Genomic DNA, 22,022 nt, shown 5'->3' with positions numbered 1-22,022 from the left:
ATTGTGCCTTTATACATTTATAAGTCCCAGAGGGGCATGTATATGGTTCTAATTCTTATTAATAAACAGCATGAAGAATTTGATGAAAACACATGAAAACACAGATTCATGTTGGCCTTGCAGCAGCAGCTGCTAACAATAACATATCATTTGACTAACTATGAGAAATGCAAAGAGAGGAAACATCAGAGTTACTTAAAGGTACAATATATTATTTTTTTGCCCTTTCAGAATATTTTTAGGTGATAAACGATAAAAACATTGACAGCCAATTAGAATCTACTCGATGTTTGAGCACTTAAAGTGGCAGGCTAATATAGTTATTGTTTCCTTTTTAGGTGTGAACAAACCTTTAGTCTTACAGTTTCACAACTTTGTTTCATAAAACAAGGTAGTTTGTCCCATCTGGAGTGTGGGAAACTAACAGAAGCCATTCATCTTATTAGAAGTCAGTGTACAATCGTAATGATTTAGAAACTGCCATTAGCTTAGCAACATGCTAAAGTCAAACTCTGTTGAAAACAATTGCCAGTTTGCCATGGAGAGTGTTACTTGTGTGGCGTACAAAGTTTGAGCATTCCAAACGATTGCTTGTGAGGTTCCTTGACAGTTAGGATGCTGCCCTGCCTATGTAGCTAACCGAGTCATCTTGCTCTGTTTTTATAACAGACTGATGCACTATTTTCCCTCAATACTAATGAGTGTGTTCGTACATGTGTGTGCAGTGAGGAGGAGCGTGTGTCTCGACACAGGGATCACCGTCATCACGGAAGCGAGAGGTACCAAGAAAGCTCGGGAAGAGAAGGAGTGAGAGACAGACATCGAGAAAGAAGACACAGAGACAGGAATGAACAACACAGATCCTCACGCAGGTAACGCACCGGGTCAGAAATTCACCAGGGTGCTGGACAGTAAAAGAAAAAGGTGACTAAAATGCCCCAGATGATGGGCAGAAAAAGTCCCTGCAGTGAACATTCTATTTTTTTATCTGTTATCTAACATTTGATATCTATTTCATAATATTTTATTCTAAACCTATCTAGTTATGGGTTTAAAGGGGTAGTTCACCCTAAAAAACTCACCGTTATGTCGTTCCAAACCTGTAAGGCGTTCGTTCATCTTCGGAGCACAAATTAAGATATTTTTGATTAAATCCGAGAGCTTTCTGGCCCTGCATAGACAGAAGGCAAGGGAACCATCACGTTCAAGGCCCTGCAACATAGTAAGGATTGATGTCATTTGGACTATTTTAACGATGCCCTTATTACGTTGCTGGGCCTGTGAACGTTTCAGTTTCATTGCTCTCTATGTAGGGTCGGAAAGCTCTCAGATTTCATCAAAAATATCTTAATTTGTGTTCCGAAGATGAACGAACGTCTTACAGGTTTGGAACGACATGAGGGTGAGTAATTAATGACAGAATTTAGATTTTTGGTTGAACTATCCCTTTCATTCCTTTACTGACACCATAGTGACCTGTAGCTATCATCTGTATTCACTGTTTCAGAGTCAAATATTGCTGAATGTGTAGCTAATAGTGCTTTTCAGTGGTTGATCTAAACGTACAGTAACACTTTAGTATAGGGACCAATTCTCACTATTAACTAGTTGCTTATTAGCATGCATATTAGCTGTTTATTAGTACTTATAAAGCACATATTCTGCATGACCATAGTCTACATCCTTAATCCTACCCAATACCTAACCTTATCAACTACCTTACTAACTATTAATAAGCAGTAAATAGGAGTTTATTTAGGCAAAAGTCGTAGTTAATTGTTAGATAATAGTGATAACTGGACCTTAAAATAAAGTGTGACCAAATTTACTGTGACGGTATACAGTAGAAAGTTGTAAAATCTCATACAGGAACTGGAAAATATTCAAAATTGATTCCAACAGATAATTTCTGTATACTGACATCTTGAACATTATTTAGAGCGGTTTCTGAATTTAATGTTGATTTTGATTATATAAATAACATCCATAATTTTTCAGATACATTATAATTTATTATGTTATACTCTATATATTATACATAAAACAAGCTGTGTGAAAATGAATCGATTTATTTTATTTTATTTTATTTTTATTCATTTTTTACTCCTTAGAGGTACTGTAAAAATGCCCGGAAAATGTATTTAATATTAATTCATAAAATTTGTCCCTTAATTAGGGGGGAAAATTCTCACATATAATACCCAATATCCTTTTGTACAAATTTACACACAAAACACCAAAACAAATGCATGTACAATATGTCCACATACATAACATGCCATTAGAGCTTCACATCAGTCACATCATGCAGAATAACACACACACAAGCACACAAAAGGGCCTACAAAGGTGATAATCATTGGGGGCAAAGCATCTTATATAACCATAATATATATAGATCATGTGACCTTCTTCTCTCTGTCACTCTCATTAGTGGGAGCAGTAGGAGGCGTCATGATAGTGATGACGCAGATAGCCACAGGAGACACAGGCACAAACGCTCTAAACACAACCGAGGAAGCCTTGAGCCCAGCGAGGAGTGCAATGTGGACCAGGAGAACCAGTCAGAGGCCACAGAATAACTCCCTGGCCAGCTGGTGAGCCCGTTTCCATTAGCTTAGCAACATGCTAAAGTCAAACTCTGTTGAAAACAATTGCCAGTTTGCCATGGAGAGTGTTACTTGTGTGGCGTACAAAGTTTGAGCATTCCAAACGATTGCTTGTGAGGTTCCTTGACAGTTAGGATGCTGCCCTGCCTATGTAGCTAACCGAGTCATCTTGCTCTGTTTTTATAACAGACTGATGCACTATTTTCCCTCAATACTAATGAGTGTGTTCGTACATGTGTGTGCAGTGAGGAGGAGCGTGTGTCTCGACACAGGGATCACCGTCATCACGGAAGCGAGAGGTACCAAGAAAGCTCGGGAAGAGAAGGAGTGAGAGACAGACATCGAGAAAGAAGACACAGAGACAGGAATGAACAACACAGATCCTCACGCAGGTAACGCACCGGGTCAGAAATTCACCAGGGTGCTGGACAGTAAAAGAAAAAGGTGACTAAAATGCCCCAGATGATGGGCAGAAAAAGTCCCTGCAGTGAACATTCTATTTTTTTATCTGTTATCTAACATTTGATATCTATTTCATAATATTTTATTCTAAACCTATCTAGTTATGGGTTTAAAGGGGTAGTTCACCCTAAAAAACTCACCGTTATGTCGTTCCAAACCTGTAAGGCGTTCGTTCATCTTCGGAGCACAAATTAAGATATTTTTGATTAAATCCGAGAGCTTTCTGGCCCTGCATAGACAGAAGGCAAGGGAACCATCACGTTCAAGGCCCTGCAACATAGTAAGGATTGATGTCATTTGGACTATTTTAACGATGCCCTTATTACGTTGCTGGGCCTGTGAACGTTTCAGTTTCATTGCTCTCTATGTAGGGTCGGAAAGCTCTCAGATTTCATCAAAAATATCTTAATTTGTGTTCCGAAGATGAACGAACGTCTTACAGGTTTGGAACGACATGAGGGTGAGTAATTAATGACAGAATTTAGATTTTTGGTTGAACTATCCCTTTCATTCCTTTACTGACACCATAGTGACCTGTAGCTATCATCTGTATTCACTGTTTCAGAGTCAAATATTGCTGAATGTGTAGCTAATAGTGCTTTTCAGTGGTTGATCTAAACGTACAGTAACACTTTAGTATAGGGACCAATTCTCACTATTAACTAGTTGCTTATTAGCATGCATATTAGCTGTTTATTAGTACTTATAAAGCACATATTCTGCATGACCATAGTCTACATCCTTAATCCTACCCAATACCTAACCTTATCAACTACCTTACTAACTATTAATAAGCAGTAAATAGGAGTTTATTTAGGCAAAAGTCGTAGTTAATTGTTAGATAATAGTGATAACTGGACCTTAAAATAAAGTGTGACCAAATTTACTGTGACGGTATACAGTAGAAAGTTGTAAAATCTCATACAGGAACTGGAAAATATTCAAAATTGATTCCAACAGATAATTTCTGTATACTGACATCTTGAACATTATTTAGAGCGGTTTCTGAATTTAATGTTGATTTTGATTATATAAATAACATCCATAATTTTTCAGATACATTATAATTTATTATGTTATACTCTATATATTATACATAAAACAAGCTGTGTGAAAATGAATCGATTTATTTTATTTTATTTTATTTTTATTCATTTTTTACTCCTTAGAGGTACTGTAAAAATGCCCGGAAAATGTATTTAATATTAATTCATAAAATTTGTCCCTTAATTAGGGGGGAAAATTCTCACATATAATACCCAATATCCTTTTGTACAAATTTACACACAAAACACCAAAACAAATGCATGTACAATATGTCCACATACATAACATGCCATTAGAGCTTCACATCAGTCACATCATGCAGAATAACACACACACAAGCACACAAAAGGGCCTACAAAGGTGATAATCATTGGGGGCAAAGCATCTTATATAACCATAATATATATAGATCATGTGACCTTCTTCTCTCTGTCACTCTCATTAGTGGGAGCAGTAGGAGGCGTCATGATAGTGATGACGCAGATAGCCACAGGAGACACAGGCACAAACGCTCTAAACACAACCGAGGAAGCCTTGAGCCCAGCGAGGAGTGCAATGTGGACCAGGAGAACCAGTCAGAGGCCACAGAATAACTCCCTGGCCAGCTGGTGAGCCCGTTTGTTGACCAGTAGGAGGTCTTTAGTGAAAGATCATTAGTCTTGTCACCAGTCACAGCCTGAGTGACCAACTGTGAATAGATTTTGATTAATAGTATGCCAAACACTTGATAAGCCTATTTATGTTACCGTTTTAGCAATTTAACATTTAATTTCTTGAAAATATGATTTAAAAAAGGTAAAGGTGGTCAACAAAGTATACTATTTTTAATTTATACATTTATTTTATAATTGATTTATAATTGTTTTGATAATACAAAATGGTATTTTTGTTGTGCCAAATGTTAATTTTGTTGAAGCAAAATCATTATAAACATAATCAAGAAATGTAAATGTGTGTGAAACATGATTTAGAGTGGAGAACGCCAACAGCTGTACTGACCTTAAAATTAATTTAAATTAATACATTATTCAGCAAAAATGCATTAAAGTCATCAAAACTGACAGTAAACTTTCTGTTCATCAAAGAATCCTGAAAAAATGCTTTTCTCAACAATATTATGCAGCATAACTGTTTTCAACATTTATAATAATCAGAAATATTTTTTGAGCACCAAATCAGCACATTATAGAATGTTTTCTGAAGGATCATGTGCCACTGAAGCTTGGAGTAATGATGCTGAAAATGATGCTTTTCCATCACAAGAATAAATGACATTTTAAAATCTATTCAAATAGAAAAGTTCCTTTAAACTGATATAAAAATACAATAAAACAATAATACTGTGAAATATTACAAACAAATCCAGCCTTTGTGAACCTCTTTAAAAACTAAAATCCTACCGACCCCAAACTGAATGGTAGTTTGTATATGTGTGTGTGTGTGTGTGTGTTTGTATAAATATATATTTATATACACACACACACACACAGTGCACAGTAAGAACACGAGACAGTAACACAAGTCTTTATTGATCTTTTGAACCAAAGTACTTTATTGATCATTGAACCAAAGGTACCAACAGATACAATATACTGCACAAGCCAAAGCATGAGATGCCAGAGCACGCACCTTACCCCATAATGATACCTAGACACACACACACTCACACAGTAAGCCTTTCACACACCACTCTGTCCTTTCTTCTCCAAAGTAAACAAAAAAGTCAGCAAGGCCGCCAAAATCTCATGTTATCATTATAAGCATTATAAGTTATCATCCATTTTTAAAATAGATTAACATTGCTTTTCTTTTTTCGGTTGCTATTATTTTTTATTACTCACTATAGTTTATTTTCATATGCGACGGCATCTGAAACGTACCAACATAGATAGAACTACTTGGCAAATGTGTCTCCATGCCAGTGGATGGAGAGAATGAACCACTGTCAGAATGAACAAAAGGAAGCCGAAATCTGAAAGCCGTTGGAACTGAGAGAGAAATAAACCAAAAATAATATTAGTCACTAGTACAAGTGCTTGAATCTGTTTCATTATTTTTTCAGACATCGATGTTTATAGTAAAGAATGTGCGTCCACTTCGATGCATTTTCTAACATGTAAAACTAATGGAATTGGCAATGTGTGTCCCCCACCCAAACCCTACACATCCCAGTATCCCTTTCATCTCTCGTTTGAAGAAAACCCCTCTCATGTGCAGCATCTCAACGTCCTCTACAAACAACATTAGAGTCACAAAATCTGACTACATATAGCAGTGCCCATAATGTTTATACATCTATTTCCAACTCATTTATTGACACATCCTGAAATTGTGTTTTCAGACCCTCCCAATTCCTTTAATACAGATTACAATCTCCACCTTCCATCTATAATGACACAATGTTCCTCTCATGCACAAATATCATCTTTATCAGCGAACCCTTGCCAACTGACAAAAGGGCAATTGTGAAAGCGCCTCCTGGTTTCGGATTGTGATAAACGTGCTTCTTGGTGGGCGGAGTCAAGTCATTTGCTCCGCCTACAAGTTTAGAGTCTGAGCTCCTAGTACCTGAATGAGGTCCATGTGTCATTTCCTGCTCCCGGGGGGCAGTCTGTATCATAAGCCCCGCCTTTCAAGGAAGTCTCGGATTCTAAAATCCACCATTTTATTTGTCATTATAAGGTATGTGGTGTATGCTCCACCCCTAGTGCAGGGTCAATGTGATAAGCCCCTCCCTCACGCAGAGTAGTCCTATAGCAGGCTGCCGGGCCAAGAAACAATGGTGAGAGTGATCCGACCCCTCAGCTCCTTGAGAAGGCGGACCAGAGCTGTGTGTGTCATTCCCCAAGTGCTCTTCCCGTTCACCTCCAGCAGGATGTCTCCACAGCTAATTTGAAAAAAAAGAAAAAGGTATGAAATTTTAGTATGTTGGAGTCGTGACAAGAATGAGGGTAAAGGCAAAAAAAAAAAAAAAAGTTGTATTGAATAAACTGTGCTAGGCAGTTTATTTATAGTTGTTCTACAAAAAGCATGGTTTCCGACAATAGTAGACATATACATATCTAAGTGTCTGTACCGTATCCTGCCGTCGTTGTAGGCCGGTGTGCCCTCTACGATAGAGCGGATGAAGAAGGACTGGTTACAGTTGCGTTCTTCTTGTCCACCCACAATACTGAAACCCAGACTGCCAGACGTGCTCCTGCGGAGGACAATGTCTTTACAGCAGTATAGATGCCTGGAATGGACAGAAAATTCAAGGTTAATTTTATTGTCATTTAGCAGACATTGATAAATCAACAAATTATTCACCAAGGACACTTAAAGGGATAGTTCACCTAGACATGAAACGATGCACTTTTATTGCATCTTTTTTTTATGGTAACTAATTGAAAGTGACTGATTGTTATTATCATATTCTGTTGAAACAAAATGAGGGTAAATATTAATATAATTTCTGGTAACATTTTACATTGAGGTGTAATTCGTTAACCTTAGCTAAAGCATTGGGTACTACTGTATGGACAATACTTTTACATAATTTAATAATCTTGGTTAATGTTAATTTCTGCATATACAGTATTAATACATTTCAAGTTGTATACATTAGTTAGCTAATAATAATTTTTTAAAAATTATTATTATAAAAAAGAAAAGGGACAGTGATAGTTAATTTCTGATATACAGTATAAATACATTTTAAACTGGGCTGTTGTTGTTTTTATCATTAAAAAGGTATTTTGATTATTGTTAATTTCTGTAAATATAAATACATTTTATTAAATTCCATATACAGTATATAAATACATTGTTTAAATTATATTGTATAAAGTATGATTGTATAAAATATAATTATTATTATTATTTTAAAATATAAATGGAAAAACAAGAACAATGTGATTGAGACAGAAAGCAATGGGAGAAAAGAAAGGAGAATGAGATGCAGCCAGATTACCCACAGTGCTGTGTAAAGTATCATTTACCTAGATTAATAAAATGTTGTTTACGGTATTATTACCTGATGCTTAATGCAGTAGCTAATGTTAACTAATTTAGCCTGATTTTACAGAATTATCATTTCTAGTTCAACTATCCATTTAAGGGAGTAATATAGGGGTGCATTTCAGGAGCTGGAGTGAAGAGAGAAATTCACAATAAATAAAAGATTCAGAAGGAGCTTTTGGGTATCTTGGGGAATTAAGTGAGCTTCAAATGGCGAGCAACACTGAAAGAATCGATTTGTGTTTAAAGGTTTACAGTCTCTGCAAAAATGCTACTGTTATCTCCCCTACACACAACTTTCTCAGTTGTTATGCATTTGAAATAATTTGGGAAGTTAAGAACTTTCACACTCCATCACAGCAAATTCCCACAAATTTGGTGAGAAGTGAAGAAAACAGCGGTACATTTACTTACACACACACACACACACACATTCAAATAAAATTTATTCAAATTAATTTGTCTTTTTCTTTGTGTGACTTCTGCTCAGTGTACCTGGGTAGCTGGAGCCAGGACACCCAGAGGGGGGAGTAGTCATCATTAGGCGGGAGTAGTTTGATGTCTCCGGGTGAAGAGGGCGAGAGAGCGCAGGGGGAATGCAGGGGCGGCATGCAGTCCAGGGAGCTCTCATTTGGGGGTCTCATTTCTAGTACCCGCAGGACCACTGGGGACGAGGTGTTCTTCAGGTTAGCCACAGCCTCGCTCCGAGTCACACCCGTCAGGTCAACCCCATTCACGATTAGAAGGATGTCACCTAGAAGACGGGATAGTCACATTACTGTGGGGATCATAGGACCGTAACAGATCTGTTGTTGCATGGCAGAGTTGTGTTGATAGGAGACAATTCTTTGATGAGAATATATGATTTAAATGTATTTTTCCTCAATTTTCAATAAAATGCAAACAAGAATCCTGCACAATGGGATTTGAATGTAAATTGGGTCATTTTTAATTGTATATTGTTTTATACATTTAATACAGGGTTTCTGCGGGTCCTTAAAAAGTCTTACATTTAGTTGTATCAAATTCAAGGCCATAAAAAGTCTTAAATGGTACAAGAAAGTCTTAATTATGATTTCAAGAGGTCTTAAATTTGGGGACGGAAAGACCAGAATTGCAACATGGCTTAATGTGACCTTGAAACTTAAAAAGGCTAATTTCATTGATTAAATATGAGCGCTGCACGTTTCAAAGTCAGCTGCTGCGCTGCTTTGTGTATAGTGTAAGCTATTTATTTATTTATTCATTCAGTCAGTCATAATATATATATATTTTTTTTTATTAATACTTTTCTTCAGCAAGGGATGCCTTAAATTGATCAAAAGTGGCAGTAAAGACATTTATAATGTTGCAAAATATTTTCAAATAAATTATATTCTTTTAAACTTTCCATTCATTAAAGAATACGTATCACTGTTTCCACAAAAAATAAGCAGAAAAACAGTTTTCAACATTGATAATAATGAGAAATGTCTCTTGAGTATCAAATCAGCATAATGAGAATGATTTCTGAAGGATCACGTGACACTGAAGAGACTGGAGTATTGACTGCTGAAAGTTGCCATCACAGGAATGAATTGCATTTTAAAATATATTAAAATAGAAAAGCTATTTTAAATATAATGTAATGATATTTCACAATATTAATGTTTTTACTGTGTTTTTGATCAAATAAATGCAGCCTGGGTAAATGCAGATTTTAAAAACATATTTAAAAATATGTGTTGGCCCCCTTCCTGATTTCTTATTTTTCTTATTTCCTGATTTATATATTTGTCACACTTTAATGTTTCAGATCATCAAACAAATTTGGCAAAACTGAGACGAGCCTTTATGTTCTTTTTGCTCAACAGCGGAATTCGTCTTGGAACTCTGCCATGCAGACCATTTTTGCCCAGTCTCTTTCTTATGGTGGAGTCATGAACACTGACCTTAACTGAGGCAAGTGAGGCCTGCAGTTCTTTGGATGTTGTTGTGGGGTCTTTTGTGACCTCTTGGATGAGTCGTCGCTGTGCTCTTGGGGTAATTTTGGTCGGCCAGCCACTCCTGGGAAGGTTCTCCACTGTTCCATGTTTTTGCCATTTGTGAATAATGGCTCTCACTGTGGTTCGCTGGAGTCCCAAAGCTTTAGAAATGGCTTTATAACCTTTTCCAGACTGACAGGTCTCAATTACTTTCTTTCTCATTCGTTTCTGAATTTCTTTGGATCTCGGCATGATGTTTAGCTTTTGAGGATCTTTTGGTCTACTTCACTTTGTCAGGCAGGTCCTATTTAAGAGATTTCTTGATTGCGAACAGGTGTGGCAGTAATCAGGCCTGGGTGTGGCTAGAGAAATTGAACTCAGGTGTGATAAACCACAGTTTTAACAGGGGGGCAAACACTTCTTCACACAGGGCCATGTAGTTTTGGATTTTGTTTTCCCTTAATAATAAAAACCTTCATTTAAAAACTGCATGTTGTGTTTACTTGTGTTATCTTTGATTAATATTTAAATTTGTTTGATGATCTGAAACATTAAAGTGTGACAAACATGCAAAAAAATAAGAAAACACTTTTTCACACCACTGTATATAAGATTAATTTTAATAAAATACATTCCGTTTATTTTTAATAAATTAAAACCCAATGTCAATAGTTATAACGCTAGAGAATAAAATACATAATACCTGGTAAAGCATGAAATGCATAGTTGTGTTATGCACAAAATGGAAAGAGTAACTAGTTGTAGTTTATTACCAGTTTACCCACTTTACAGGATGCACTTTCTAAAACCTACTTTCTTCCAAATATCAGACCCTCCTGAAGGTTCTGGCTCAGTTCAAACACTGAGCTTACCACACCTTTGTACAGCATATAAAGACTCGAAGCTTTGATCTTGCATGTGTGTGTCTGCATTTGATAGATACTTTAAACCAATGCCTCCATACACCAGCCTGTGCATGATCACAATTTCATAAGCCTACATACATGTCACATATGACAGAAATAAACCTGAAAAACTTCCATACGCTCAGTTTGAAGCTGATAATTGTGAATGTGTATGACAGAGACAGACTCAGCAGTATGGCAGGTGTACGAGTGGGAGTGTGTTAATTTCTAGTGTTATATGCATATATTTGCAGAGCTGATGACGGTCATACATATGCAGTAGCAGGTGTGTCTTTGTTTGTGTGTGTACTTGCATTCAAAAGGAGAAAAGATCAGAGGGGCACCTTGGAAACAGGTGTGCCCGCGCAGCTTTTTTCAGATGTGTCTGAATAGGTTAAACACACTTTGTGAGGCTGTACCTTTGCGGATTGAGCCTTCTTGTCCCACCACTCCACTGTGGTCGACGTTGGTGACGTAGACGGGCAGATCCCATCCCCTGCTGCTCATCCCACCCGCAACTGTCATGCCGAGAGAATCATGCGGCTCTTTCAGCAGAGTCACCGTCTTCTCGTAACATGCAGGCTTTTGGCATGAATCCTGAAATGGAGGGACAGGAAATGAGAAAGATGAGAAAGTTTCCGTGCAAATTATTCGGTTTATGACGTTTCTTAATCTATGATCTGGATTCACACTTTCTGAACACATGACTGCCCAAATTGTGTGTGTGCTTGTGTGTTTGTAATAAATGTTGAGCTTGCAGGACGCTGTGTTATTGCTGACCGTGGCCATTTTGCCTTGGATCCTCTCCAAGAACAACAAACACAGTCGCTAAGTTCTAACTTAATAAAAAGCGTTATTAGAGTTCAATAAAAGGGCTGTTTATATTTAGTCTGAGCCTTCGGCTACAGAAAATCAGATCTGGAGTTAGTGTGTTGGACTTATCGCTGGAGAGACTGTGTGTGTGTGTCTGTCTGTCTTAGGCCGTGTCTAATTCAGAGGAGTGAAAAGCTTCTGACTATATACTGCCAGAATGTTTCCACCTCTCCAAGTGTGTAAAAGAGAATTAACAAGAGTTACTGAAAGGACAAAAAGTAAAGAAGTAAAGAGAGTGGAAGAGATATAATGTTAGGGTTTGGTTTGTTCTGGACTGGTTTTATAGGGGTTTTGGGCCACTTGAAAAACAACAGGAAATTACAACATAGAGCGGACCCCTGCAGATCCTCATTACTGTGTGTCAAGGTCAATAAGTCTTTATAAAATAAAATTGTTAAAAAAGTTTAAACTTTAAAAAGACTGCAAATAGGAATCCTATTGAAATGACTGGATTTGATCTATGAAAATTCACAGAACAACTGTAATTGTGACTGCACCTTTATTTGTCATTGACACTTAAACCAGCAACCCCTCACAAGCTGGTCTGAGAAGTTTTTTTTTTCTGCAAGGGAGAGAGAGAAATAACTAACGATGAATTTGACACTTATTAGAACAAGGGAAGTTGTCAGTGCAGATATTGAGCAGCAGAAAATCCCGTTTAGAAGAAGCACTGAAATCCAGCCTTCTGTTAATAGTGCGCGCGTGTGAGCTGGCTGATTGTTTGATTCTTTGATGTAGAAGTAATAGGCTTTCAGATCTTTTTCCTCAATAAGAGAATGTTTAGTAAAGCGGTGCAGAGGGATGGGAAATAAAGAGTGTGTGGTTCATGCTCGTGAAACCCACCAGTAAAGAGTGTTCAATATCCACAGGCGAGTAGGGCGGTGGTCCTTCCATGTTCCACGGCGCCTCCTGTAGGATGTCCGGAGTAGGGATGCGAGTCTGGCGGGACACAATGAAGTGGACGCGGTCCTCACTCGCCTACAGAACGCACAGCAGATAGCATTAGTGTCCTGTTTTATGTGATTTTTAGGGATTAAAGGCCCGTTCACACCAAGGACAATAACTATAACCATAACTATATAGTTTTAATAATTGTTCTAATTCTGTGAGAAAAAGGATGTCCACACCACAATTATAATTATGACACAGTAGAATGATTTTGTTGTAATCACTTTCAGATACCTTTCTCTTTTTCCAGCTGATAAATGATTAAAAACAATGACAGCCAATCATAGTCCATCTTGCTGTAAAGAGCTCAAGCATTTAAAGTTGCAGGTTAATATAAGCATGTTACAAAACTACAACATGCTTATAATAAACAGAACGGTATCATCCATTGGTGTGGACATTAATATAGTTATTGTTAAAGTCATCTTTATAGTTATTGTTCTTGGTGTGAACAGGCCTTAAGAGAGTTTAATGCATGAGGTTTTATGAATGATGATGAAAACGTATGCTAACTAGAAGTGTCAAGATAACTAGCATGACGGGGATATTTTATTGTAGAGAGCATTTGATTGGACAAAAATCTGTATAGAGCAAGATGAGTCATCAATATTTATATAAATAGTAAAAGAATAAGTTAATACTTAAATCTGAATGGGAATGAAATTCTGCTTTCTAAAGACTGCTCAGAAATTATGAGATTAATCATGATTATATTATTCTATTCACAGGCATAATTTTATGTTTCTTTTAAGGTTTCTGCATTAAAAATTACTATGATTGAGCACTAAAAAAATACAATATATATATTATTTTTATATTTATAAATTAATAAAAAAATAATGTAATAAAATATTTTCCTGATAATATTTTACACATTTTTATTTGTTACTGTATAAATGTATCTTATTATAGGAAAATATATAGCTATCTTTATATTGTAGGAATGGGCTAAAAGCCAACACACTCCAATTTTGATTTCATGGGGCCTTTAGGGTGGATGATAGTTGGCCTAACATTAGCCATCTATGGCAAAAACCTTTCAAACTCTGCAGGAGAGCAAACAGAGGCCAACAACTTCCCTGAGGAGCGAGCAGTTCAAAAACTGAATTTAAAATTTAAAATAGTTTGTTCATACCCTAGAGAGTGTGTGTGTAATGTCTCATTAATCTCCGGACGTCTAGCAAGCACAATTACCAGATGTTGTGATGACAGCCAATGCCCTACAGCTTCAGCTCAGTGTGAATGTGTGATTATATCTCAGAAGTGTGTACTTATTAAAGAAAAACTAATATATATGGAGATTTGGGATCCATTCTGCAGTCTTTGTGTATGTGTGAGCTGAAGGAGGGCACAGGTTCTAGTTTTTCCCTCTCTGATATATTTTTCACCCATTATGTGATTCCATCTGAGAGCATCGCTGTTTTCTTCATTAACCCTTTCTTTTGACATCCCCGTAGCTTTTGTTGCTCTCAAGTGCACACACTCGCATTGAGAGCCCATGGAGTTCTTGGGAGTTCAGTGCTCTGTCGCTGCCTCTTAAATGAGTGGGCTTAGCTTGTTATCACCCTAATTGGCCTAATTTAATCAGTTTCCTGCCAGCAGTAAATCTATGTCAGAAACTCCTGCTGTGAGCGGCCATCTTGTCCCCTTCGAGACCAATCTGAACCAGACAGGAAGCAGCAAGCCGAATAACAACATTCGGAAAGACCCACCACACTGAAATTCATATCGAAATCACACACTCACTTTACTCTCTTACACACTCTCATATTGTTATGACACACCTCTCACCACCGAGATGAAACCACAATCAAATAAACTGCCACAAACCTTATGTAAGCTCTACATCTTTTGCAATACTGCTCAAGGAACACACCAAATTTTATTTGGAACCATAATAGTTGGTTTTTGGGACTCAGGACTAAGTCTAATCCTGGGTTAAAGTCTAATCATTACCACTTAATGAATGATTCACTGAATTAGATGCCACAGGTTAGGATTAGAAGGCCTTGTAAACATTCGTTCTTTGACATTCTGAAAACGCTTAGCAATAAAAGTGCTTACATTTTTTAGCATGACTTCCAATAATTTTAGGTTTTATAAATGTCAACCCCTGAAGCATTGCATCAAAAAAAAAATTCTTGGCTGTTGCTTTTTGTCACATAAGGGTTTTGTTTTGTTTTGTTTTTTTAATTGTTGGTTGTCTGTTTTGTTTTGTTTTTGAACAGGCTTTCCATAAATTTAGAAACATTTAATGTAGAGATCATGTGTGAACAAAACCTGAAATAAGCTTTGGCAGTTTGGCAAAATTTGTAGCATTGCCGGAAAAGCTTCATATTGATGCTGTGAGTGAACACAGTCATTAAATTAATGGTTTAATTATTTCTGTTGTGGAAAAAAAATGTTGGTGAAATTGTACAGACAAAAGTAACTAAAGAATAAAGCGCCTCTTAGAGTCTGAGAGGATGAAGAAAGACCAAAACTGATTCTCTCACTATCGCACATCTCTTTAAAGGCCATTTAAAGGGGTTTTAACTGCATTTTGGTGATGCAATTTCATTGCAATTTAAGGTTTACTGCATGAACGTCGCTATTGTCAGTTGCACTGCATTTTGCATCGAAGCAAACAAAATCCATGTTGTCAGATGGGCTGTATTTTGCTTTTTAGCATGAACAGACTGCATTTCATTTTCATTTATGGACACTTTTATCAGGGATTGACTTTAAATTGCATTTGTTTTGAACAGTTCTGATGCATATTTACACTTTTGATTTGTGCTGTTGTCACCGTTTCATCTGTTGGTTATGCACAAGCCTTAATACTCATCACATTACTTTTGACCTCCCATAATGCTGCTCACCTGAATAAGCAGCGCAGCATGCTCGGGAGCGCCATATCTCAGGTCGTGGCCATTGATGGCCAGAACACGGTCGTCTACTGTCAACCTCCCGTCACGGGCGGCCAGCCCTCCCTCCAGCAGGTGGAAGATAAAAACGCCATGCTCGTCAGGCCTGCGCACCAGCTTGATTCCCAGCTGTTCATCTGGAGCCCTCTTAACGAGGACCACATGCAGGCTGTCGTCCCGGATGGTGGGGAAGGCCTCGGTGGGAGAGTGATGATGGGAACGGTAACGGTGGCGCTGCTCTCGCAGTACGGTCAACCGCAGCAGTGTGCAGGGCTGCTTCAGAGCCGCCACAGCGTAACAGTGAGGCACGTTACTGATGTCTATACCATTCACCTGAAGGGAGGACAGCATGAGATTAGAGAGCAAAATCAAGATAAATATTTGTATGTTTGCAATATTTTTGTATTGCGTTTTTAAAGCTCACACAGTAGAGGATGATTCTAGAAATGCCAGTGTCATGGGTTCAATTCGGAGGGAACTGTAGTCTGCCACTTTAAATGCTTGAGCTTTTTAAAGTAGACTTGATTCTGATTGGCTGTCAGTGTTTTTAATTGTTTACCAGTTGGAAAAAATCATTCTGAAAGTGATTCCAACGATATAGTTCCTCTGTGCCTTTATCATTATAGTTGTGGTGTGAACTCTGCTATTCATTTAAATGTAGAATGATTTTAAATGTTGTCCTTGGTATAAATGGACATCAAGTCATTTTGGATGAAAGTGTCTGCAAAAAGCATAAATGTAAATATAAGTAGAGAGAGGACAAGAAATGATAGCAGTGAGGGAAGATGAAAGTGATTCGAAAATGTTCCAAGCCGGATGCATGAATCATTAGGTTATGGCTCAGATAACAATACATACTTTCTGTCTTTCTACAATTCTCTGATTTGGAAAAAGACAGATGTGCTGCAAATGTGTGTCTATTTAAATATTTAAATATTTGATTAATTAGTACTCTCAGCTTTCTCATTTTTAGGGATGCACAGTGTACCGGTACCATTTCGGTTGATCTGCTTTTTTTTTTTCTTCCCCAATTTACTTTGGCTATTTAAGTGCTAATGTTCATTTCCTTTATTTTTACATTTGGATTGGTTTTACCATTGTCTTCCAATCAAAGTTAATCTTTAAAAAAATTAACAACACAGTTAAACGAAGTCTTTAGCAAATCTGAAAATAAAAATCTGTTTTTATACTGTACATGTTGTGATGTACATGTTTTAGTGTTTTATTATTAATTTATTATTAATCTATTAATATATTGGCCATTTATTGGTTAGTAGCTATAACATTAAAATAGTCATTTAAAAATTAAAAATAAGTCCATTCCACAGATTTCCATTAAAATAAATAAATAAATCTGATTCTGTCTGGCTACATGCAGAATCCTCACACACTTCCCCTCTGAACAACAGATGGTGAAGCCCATGACAACATGTGCTATCAAAACCAAAATGAATCACTCCTACTGTACTATGACGTAACATCAGATCTAGCGCACATACGCACCTTGAGGATCATATCTCCAGGTAGCAGTCTTCCATCCCGAGCGATGACGCCCTCTCTGTAGATGTCCTGAATGAGGATGCGAACCAAAGGCGTCTCATTGCCCCCAACAATGCTAATAGCCAGTGGTTCACAAGGATCTGCCCTTGTGATCTTTATACTGGTGACTTCACCATCAGGGATTAGATGATGCAGCTGAGGTAATGCAAATACTGAGAGAGAGAAAAAGAGAGCGTCTGTCACAGGCTAACCTGTTTTCTAGATAAAGGTGGTCTAACAAATATACACCTATATCACTTGTACTGTTCATTGCCGGTAAACTTAACATCTGTGTACCCAACAGACAGGTGTTATGGAGATTTTTAGTCCAACGTTTGTTACTTCTGTGTTTTGTTGTAATTTTCAAATCTTTATAGTTTGTTTCATTAAGTATGTAACTATTTTTTTTTACAAGAACAAAATACCAGCACACAACAATTCATGTGACAATTACTTTTTATTTTCACAAATCAGAATACAGTTATACTTCTCGGTTCTCACTCTGTACAACCAAACCAATAATCTAGTTCAAACTGGTTTTAAAAGTTGCTGTCACATCACTTCCTGTGGGAGCTACCATTTTGGTGTGATGTCAGAGGGGGGAATTTAGGAACAGCTGTTTTTCTCTTATAATTTCTTGATAAATCTCTTATGTTAATGTTTCTTATATTATTTGGGAAGTTTAAATCTTGTTGTGTTTTGTGTTTATATTGAATTTGATTGTTGCATACTTTTCCATTTATTCCAATTATGTTGGTTTGTCCTGTAGGTGGGGCTTCAGCCTATAAATTGGCTTGCTACCTGAATTTACTCAGTTCTGTTTGTGGACTCAGAGAAGTTAATTCTGAGTAGTGTTGCAAAGTTGGGCCAGTTGGTTTAGCCAAATTAGCACATTGCTGCTGTTTCATTTCCTTTTTGTACAGTTTTCATTTATATTTGTTTTGTTCTTCACTGTAAATATTCTACACCTTCCAATAAAGAACCAAATTTTGGATTCTGCATCAATTTTTTTGTACAGCACATAATTTCCTTTTTCTACTCCAACCTACACGTGAACTCTCACATGATCATCACTTTCTGTGCTACACAAAAAGGGCATCTGTCCAGATCAAAGCAGAGCCAAACAAGCCTTAGAAAATCATTACAGTGATCCATCAGAGAAAGCAAGGGGGCCAAGCCTTCCCGAAAATGTATTCAGTGATGGAGTTAACATTTATTTCAATAATTTATCCACTAATTTGTTTAACTCTGATGTATATAATTCAAAAATCTGGGGTCAGTAAGATTTAAAAAAATAAATAAATTAAACAAATAAGCAAGAATGCATTAAATCGATTAAAAGTGACAGTAAAGACATTTGTTACAAAATATTTCGATTTAAAATAAATGTCATTCTTTTGAACTTTCTATTCATTAAATAATCCATAAAAAATGTATCGCCACAAAAATATGAAGCAGTGCAACATTGATAATAATAAGAAATGTTTCTTAAGTATCAAATGAGTCTGAAGGATCATGTGACACTGAAGACTGGATTACTGGATTTTTGATCAAATAAATGCAGCTTTGGTGAGCATAAAAGACTTATTTTCAAAAACATAAAATAATCTTACCGACCCAAAACTTTTGAACAGTAGTGTATATAGTGAAAAAAAATATACATCTATATAATACGTATATTTATATTTTTTTCTTTCATTTTTCTTTTAAATTATCACTACATGAGGAAGAGAAAGATCACTGAAGAATCACTGTTAGAGGAAGCTTACAGTAAGGCTCCACTTATCACTGAACAACTGACCATGTATGTTCATACTGTAAATTTGTTCATAATATGCGCATACATTTGTATTTGTTCAGGGTGAAAAATTCGTACTTCACCTGTGCCTGAACAGACTCTAAACTACAGCTGGATTCGGTAACAATCTCTGTGATTTGTCTTTCCTTATCTTTATCTATCCATTCTTTCTCCATTACACACACTCTCTCTTGTATCCTCCTGTTCTCCGCAACAATCTACAGTTTCTCTCTTTCAAAGTCAATATTTTCCTCTCATTGCTTGCAGGGAGAGAGAAAGTGAAGCTCATTACTACTGCAACCAGGGTGTTACATAACGAACACACCCGCTTATCAGTATTTTCCTCACTCATTTTCAATCTCCCAAGCACTTTTTTTCTCTTTTGTTTTCATCCAGAAAGCAACCCTCTCCCTCAGCGTTCATCTGTCCAGTCCCTCTGTCCCGACACACTGCTTCATTTCCTTTCTGTCTCTCTCTGACAAGTTTCCCTTAGCTTCCATCTGCATTATTAAAGGACCATATGCTACTGCGGGGCTGAGCGGACCCAAACCAGACTGTCACCTTCTGACACTCCCTTTCTCCTTTTACTATCCATTGATATTGGTTTAGCATGCTATTGAATGATATTAATGGGAAAGTTCATGTTTTATGAGGTGCTATGCAATAATGCTTCATAACAGCACAGTTACACTACACAGTTAGCAATTCTTTTCATATTTATAAACATGCTTGCTATAAACATGCTAATTTTATAACACAGTGCATCTAAAAAACAATTTGGTTTGTTGTTCTTAACTGGTTTAATTTTGTCTAGCTGCTTACCCCGTTGGTAATCTTCTGGTCTAGCTGATCTTCTTGCCAAGCCAAGTTGGTGTTTAGCTGGTTAACCATCTGGATTCCAACTTGACCAGCTGAAAAATGCCCAAATACAATACTTGCAAGACACACACTCACCCTCCGGTGGTATGTTGGCGTTTCTGAGGTTGTCTCGCTCCTCTGTGGTCTCATTGGCCACTGCTGTCCCACTCTTGGTCCTCCTCAGGACACTGAAGGCTCGATTCAGGCGGCGAAAAGAGCGACTACGTGCTGATGTTCTGTCAAAGTTGCGATCTGTGAATGAATGTGAGAAGGAACTGAGTAAGAAAGGAGGAGAAAGAAACGTTGCTACTAAACATGCCTGGACATGTCCCTCACACATTATGCTGTCCACTTCCAGCCAATCAGAATTGAGTTGGCACAATGTAGCCAATCAAATTGTCTCTCTTTTTTTGAACATCATAATACATTGCACCTGCAGGCCAAGTGATGAACATCTGAAGTAAGCAGCACCTGCTGGTGCTGTATTGTGGACACTGCAGTAAGATTATAACTTCTTCAGGTCAGACCTGAATCAGCACAGAAAGTGCAGGACACTTTTTTTCTGCATGTCTGCGTAACTTAAGTCATCACAGATGAAAGTTTCAGACAAAAACAAAACTATATTATATACAAGCTTTTAATATTTCGATACATCCAAGATTTTTAAACACCCTACAGGTGATCAGTGGAGAAAATATATAAAACTTACAGAGTGTTTGACAAACTAATGATCCGTTAAGTTTGTTTTATGTTCCTAAAGTTAGTTATTATAATTGTGGATTTATTAGAAGTTGAGAGTCTGTGTCAAAACTTGCTGGGTCTGTAAAGGTTAAAACACTTTTTCTGTCTCATTGCTCAATTCTTTCAGTCTTTCTGTCCTGATGGACAAAGTTCTGACGGAAGCATTGGCCAGATTGGAGGCAGACAGCTTGTTCAGCTGCAGTGTCACACTGTTTCCAGTCCCAAAGCTAGACATGCTGGTGCAGCAGCATTTATTGTCCCCATTCTCCAGGCTTTACATTTCAAAGGGATGTCAGAAAATGAAACATATCTGAACTAATTTGTGGAGGTCAGGAACAGGCCTCATAAAGTATTTATAAGGCATATTTGAACTCTTCTCTTTCTCTATATCTTCCTCTTTATTTCTTTAACTGCAATGTCAATTGTGTGTCTCAGCTGAGCCTTTTCAGACATGCAGTTTGAATTGATTTTTGTGTAAAATTACATAAATGGCACAGAGGGCAACTTTGAACAACGTGTACATTAGTCAGATTAACTTTCTCAGTAAATATGAAGGAGGAAAAGACAAAGATTTATAGTTATATGTGAAGGATATCCTCAATGGTAAAATTACCTTTTTCATTCTAAAAAAAGTTATATATATATATATATATACATATACATATAGATAGATATATATTATAAATATAATATTTAGACAGATACACACAAGCACAATGTGTGCACTCACACTCACTCTTCCTCGAACCGCTGCGTGCTGCCAGGCTGGTGGTGCTCCCGGATTGGCTGTTATCTTCCACACTGGGCTCATAGGCAGGGTTAACCAGGCCGGACTCATCTGATAGGAGGGCGATAGCGGAGGAGGGGCATCCCTCCCCGTGCAGTGCTGCCACAGTGAGCTCTGAGGTGCTGTCTGTGCAGTCTCCCTCCTGAGAGCGCCGCTTTCTCTCTGCGGAGAGCCCATAATGTGACGCTCCTTTACACCTGTGAAAACACACACACACACACACCGACAAGTAGGTCAGCAAGATTCATTACCTTACAATGAACGTGTCATCATCTATGTGCCCATTAGGAAAGCAAAGTCACATAGAGGAGACTGAATAATTACATTGTTGCAAGAGGGTGTATTTGGACTTGTAATTGATTTTTGTGAGTCTACATTCTTGTGTTGCTGATATATTATGCTGCATTGTCGCAGAGGAGACTAACAAACAAAGAGGTTTCACCCCTGGAAGCAGGGCCGTTTCTAGCCAATTTGACGCCCTAGGCGAAATCCCTATTGCCCCCCCCAAATTATATATATATATATATAATTCTTTTCAGACACCAGTTGCTTGTCACATTCAAATTGGTTGTCATAGTAACGACAC

General features: G+C 37.3%; 1 protein-coding gene and 1 long non-coding RNA gene across 5 annotated transcripts in view; one reads left to right on the top strand and one right to left on the bottom strand.

The window, feature by feature from the left end:
* The first annotated feature begins 2,858 nt into the window (after positions 1-2,858).
* On the top strand, positions 2,859-8,675 carry LOC107665365 (uncharacterized). The gene is made up of 3 exons (XR_001631542.1): positions 2,859-3,001; positions 4,564-4,726; positions 8,608-8,675. It is a non-coding gene; the product is annotated as an uncharacterized LOC107665365 (long non-coding RNA).
* LOC107665364 (E3 ubiquitin-protein ligase LNX-like) overlaps positions 5,672-22,022 on the bottom strand; it is a 38,391-nt gene continuing 22,040 nt past the window's right edge. For 3 of the 4 annotated variants that reach the window (XM_016456216.1, XM_016456215.1, XM_016456218.1), the window contains 9 exons: positions 21,380-21,633; positions 20,005-20,160; positions 17,217-17,425; positions 15,669-16,046; positions 12,703-12,837; positions 11,406-11,583; positions 8,613-8,871; positions 7,195-7,353; positions 5,672-7,005 (listed from right to left, as the gene is read on the bottom strand). In XM_016456216.1, coding sequence (XP_016311702.1) covers positions 6,870-7,005; positions 7,195-7,353; positions 8,613-8,871; positions 11,406-11,583; positions 12,703-12,837; positions 15,669-16,046; positions 17,217-17,425; positions 20,005-20,160; positions 21,380-21,633 — 1,864 coding nt within the window. In that variant the 3' untranslated portion in view covers positions 5,672-6,869. The remainder of the gene's footprint in view (positions 7,006-7,194; positions 7,354-8,612; positions 8,872-11,405; positions 11,584-12,702; positions 12,838-15,668; positions 16,047-17,216; positions 17,426-20,004; positions 20,161-21,379; positions 21,634-22,022) is intronic. The other variant, XM_016456217.1, reaches the window with a different exon arrangement.

This window comes from Sinocyclocheilus anshuiensis, unplaced genomic scaffold, assembly GCF_001515605.1.
Source record: "Sinocyclocheilus anshuiensis isolate Anshui unplaced genomic scaffold, SAMN03320099.WGS_v1.1 scaffold199, whole genome shotgun sequence".
Classification (NCBI taxonomy): domain Eukaryota; kingdom Metazoa; phylum Chordata; class Actinopteri; order Cypriniformes; family Cyprinidae; genus Sinocyclocheilus; species Sinocyclocheilus anshuiensis.
The sequence above is the reverse complement of the archived record's forward strand: the minus strand, read 5'-3'. Positions and strand labels throughout refer to the sequence as shown.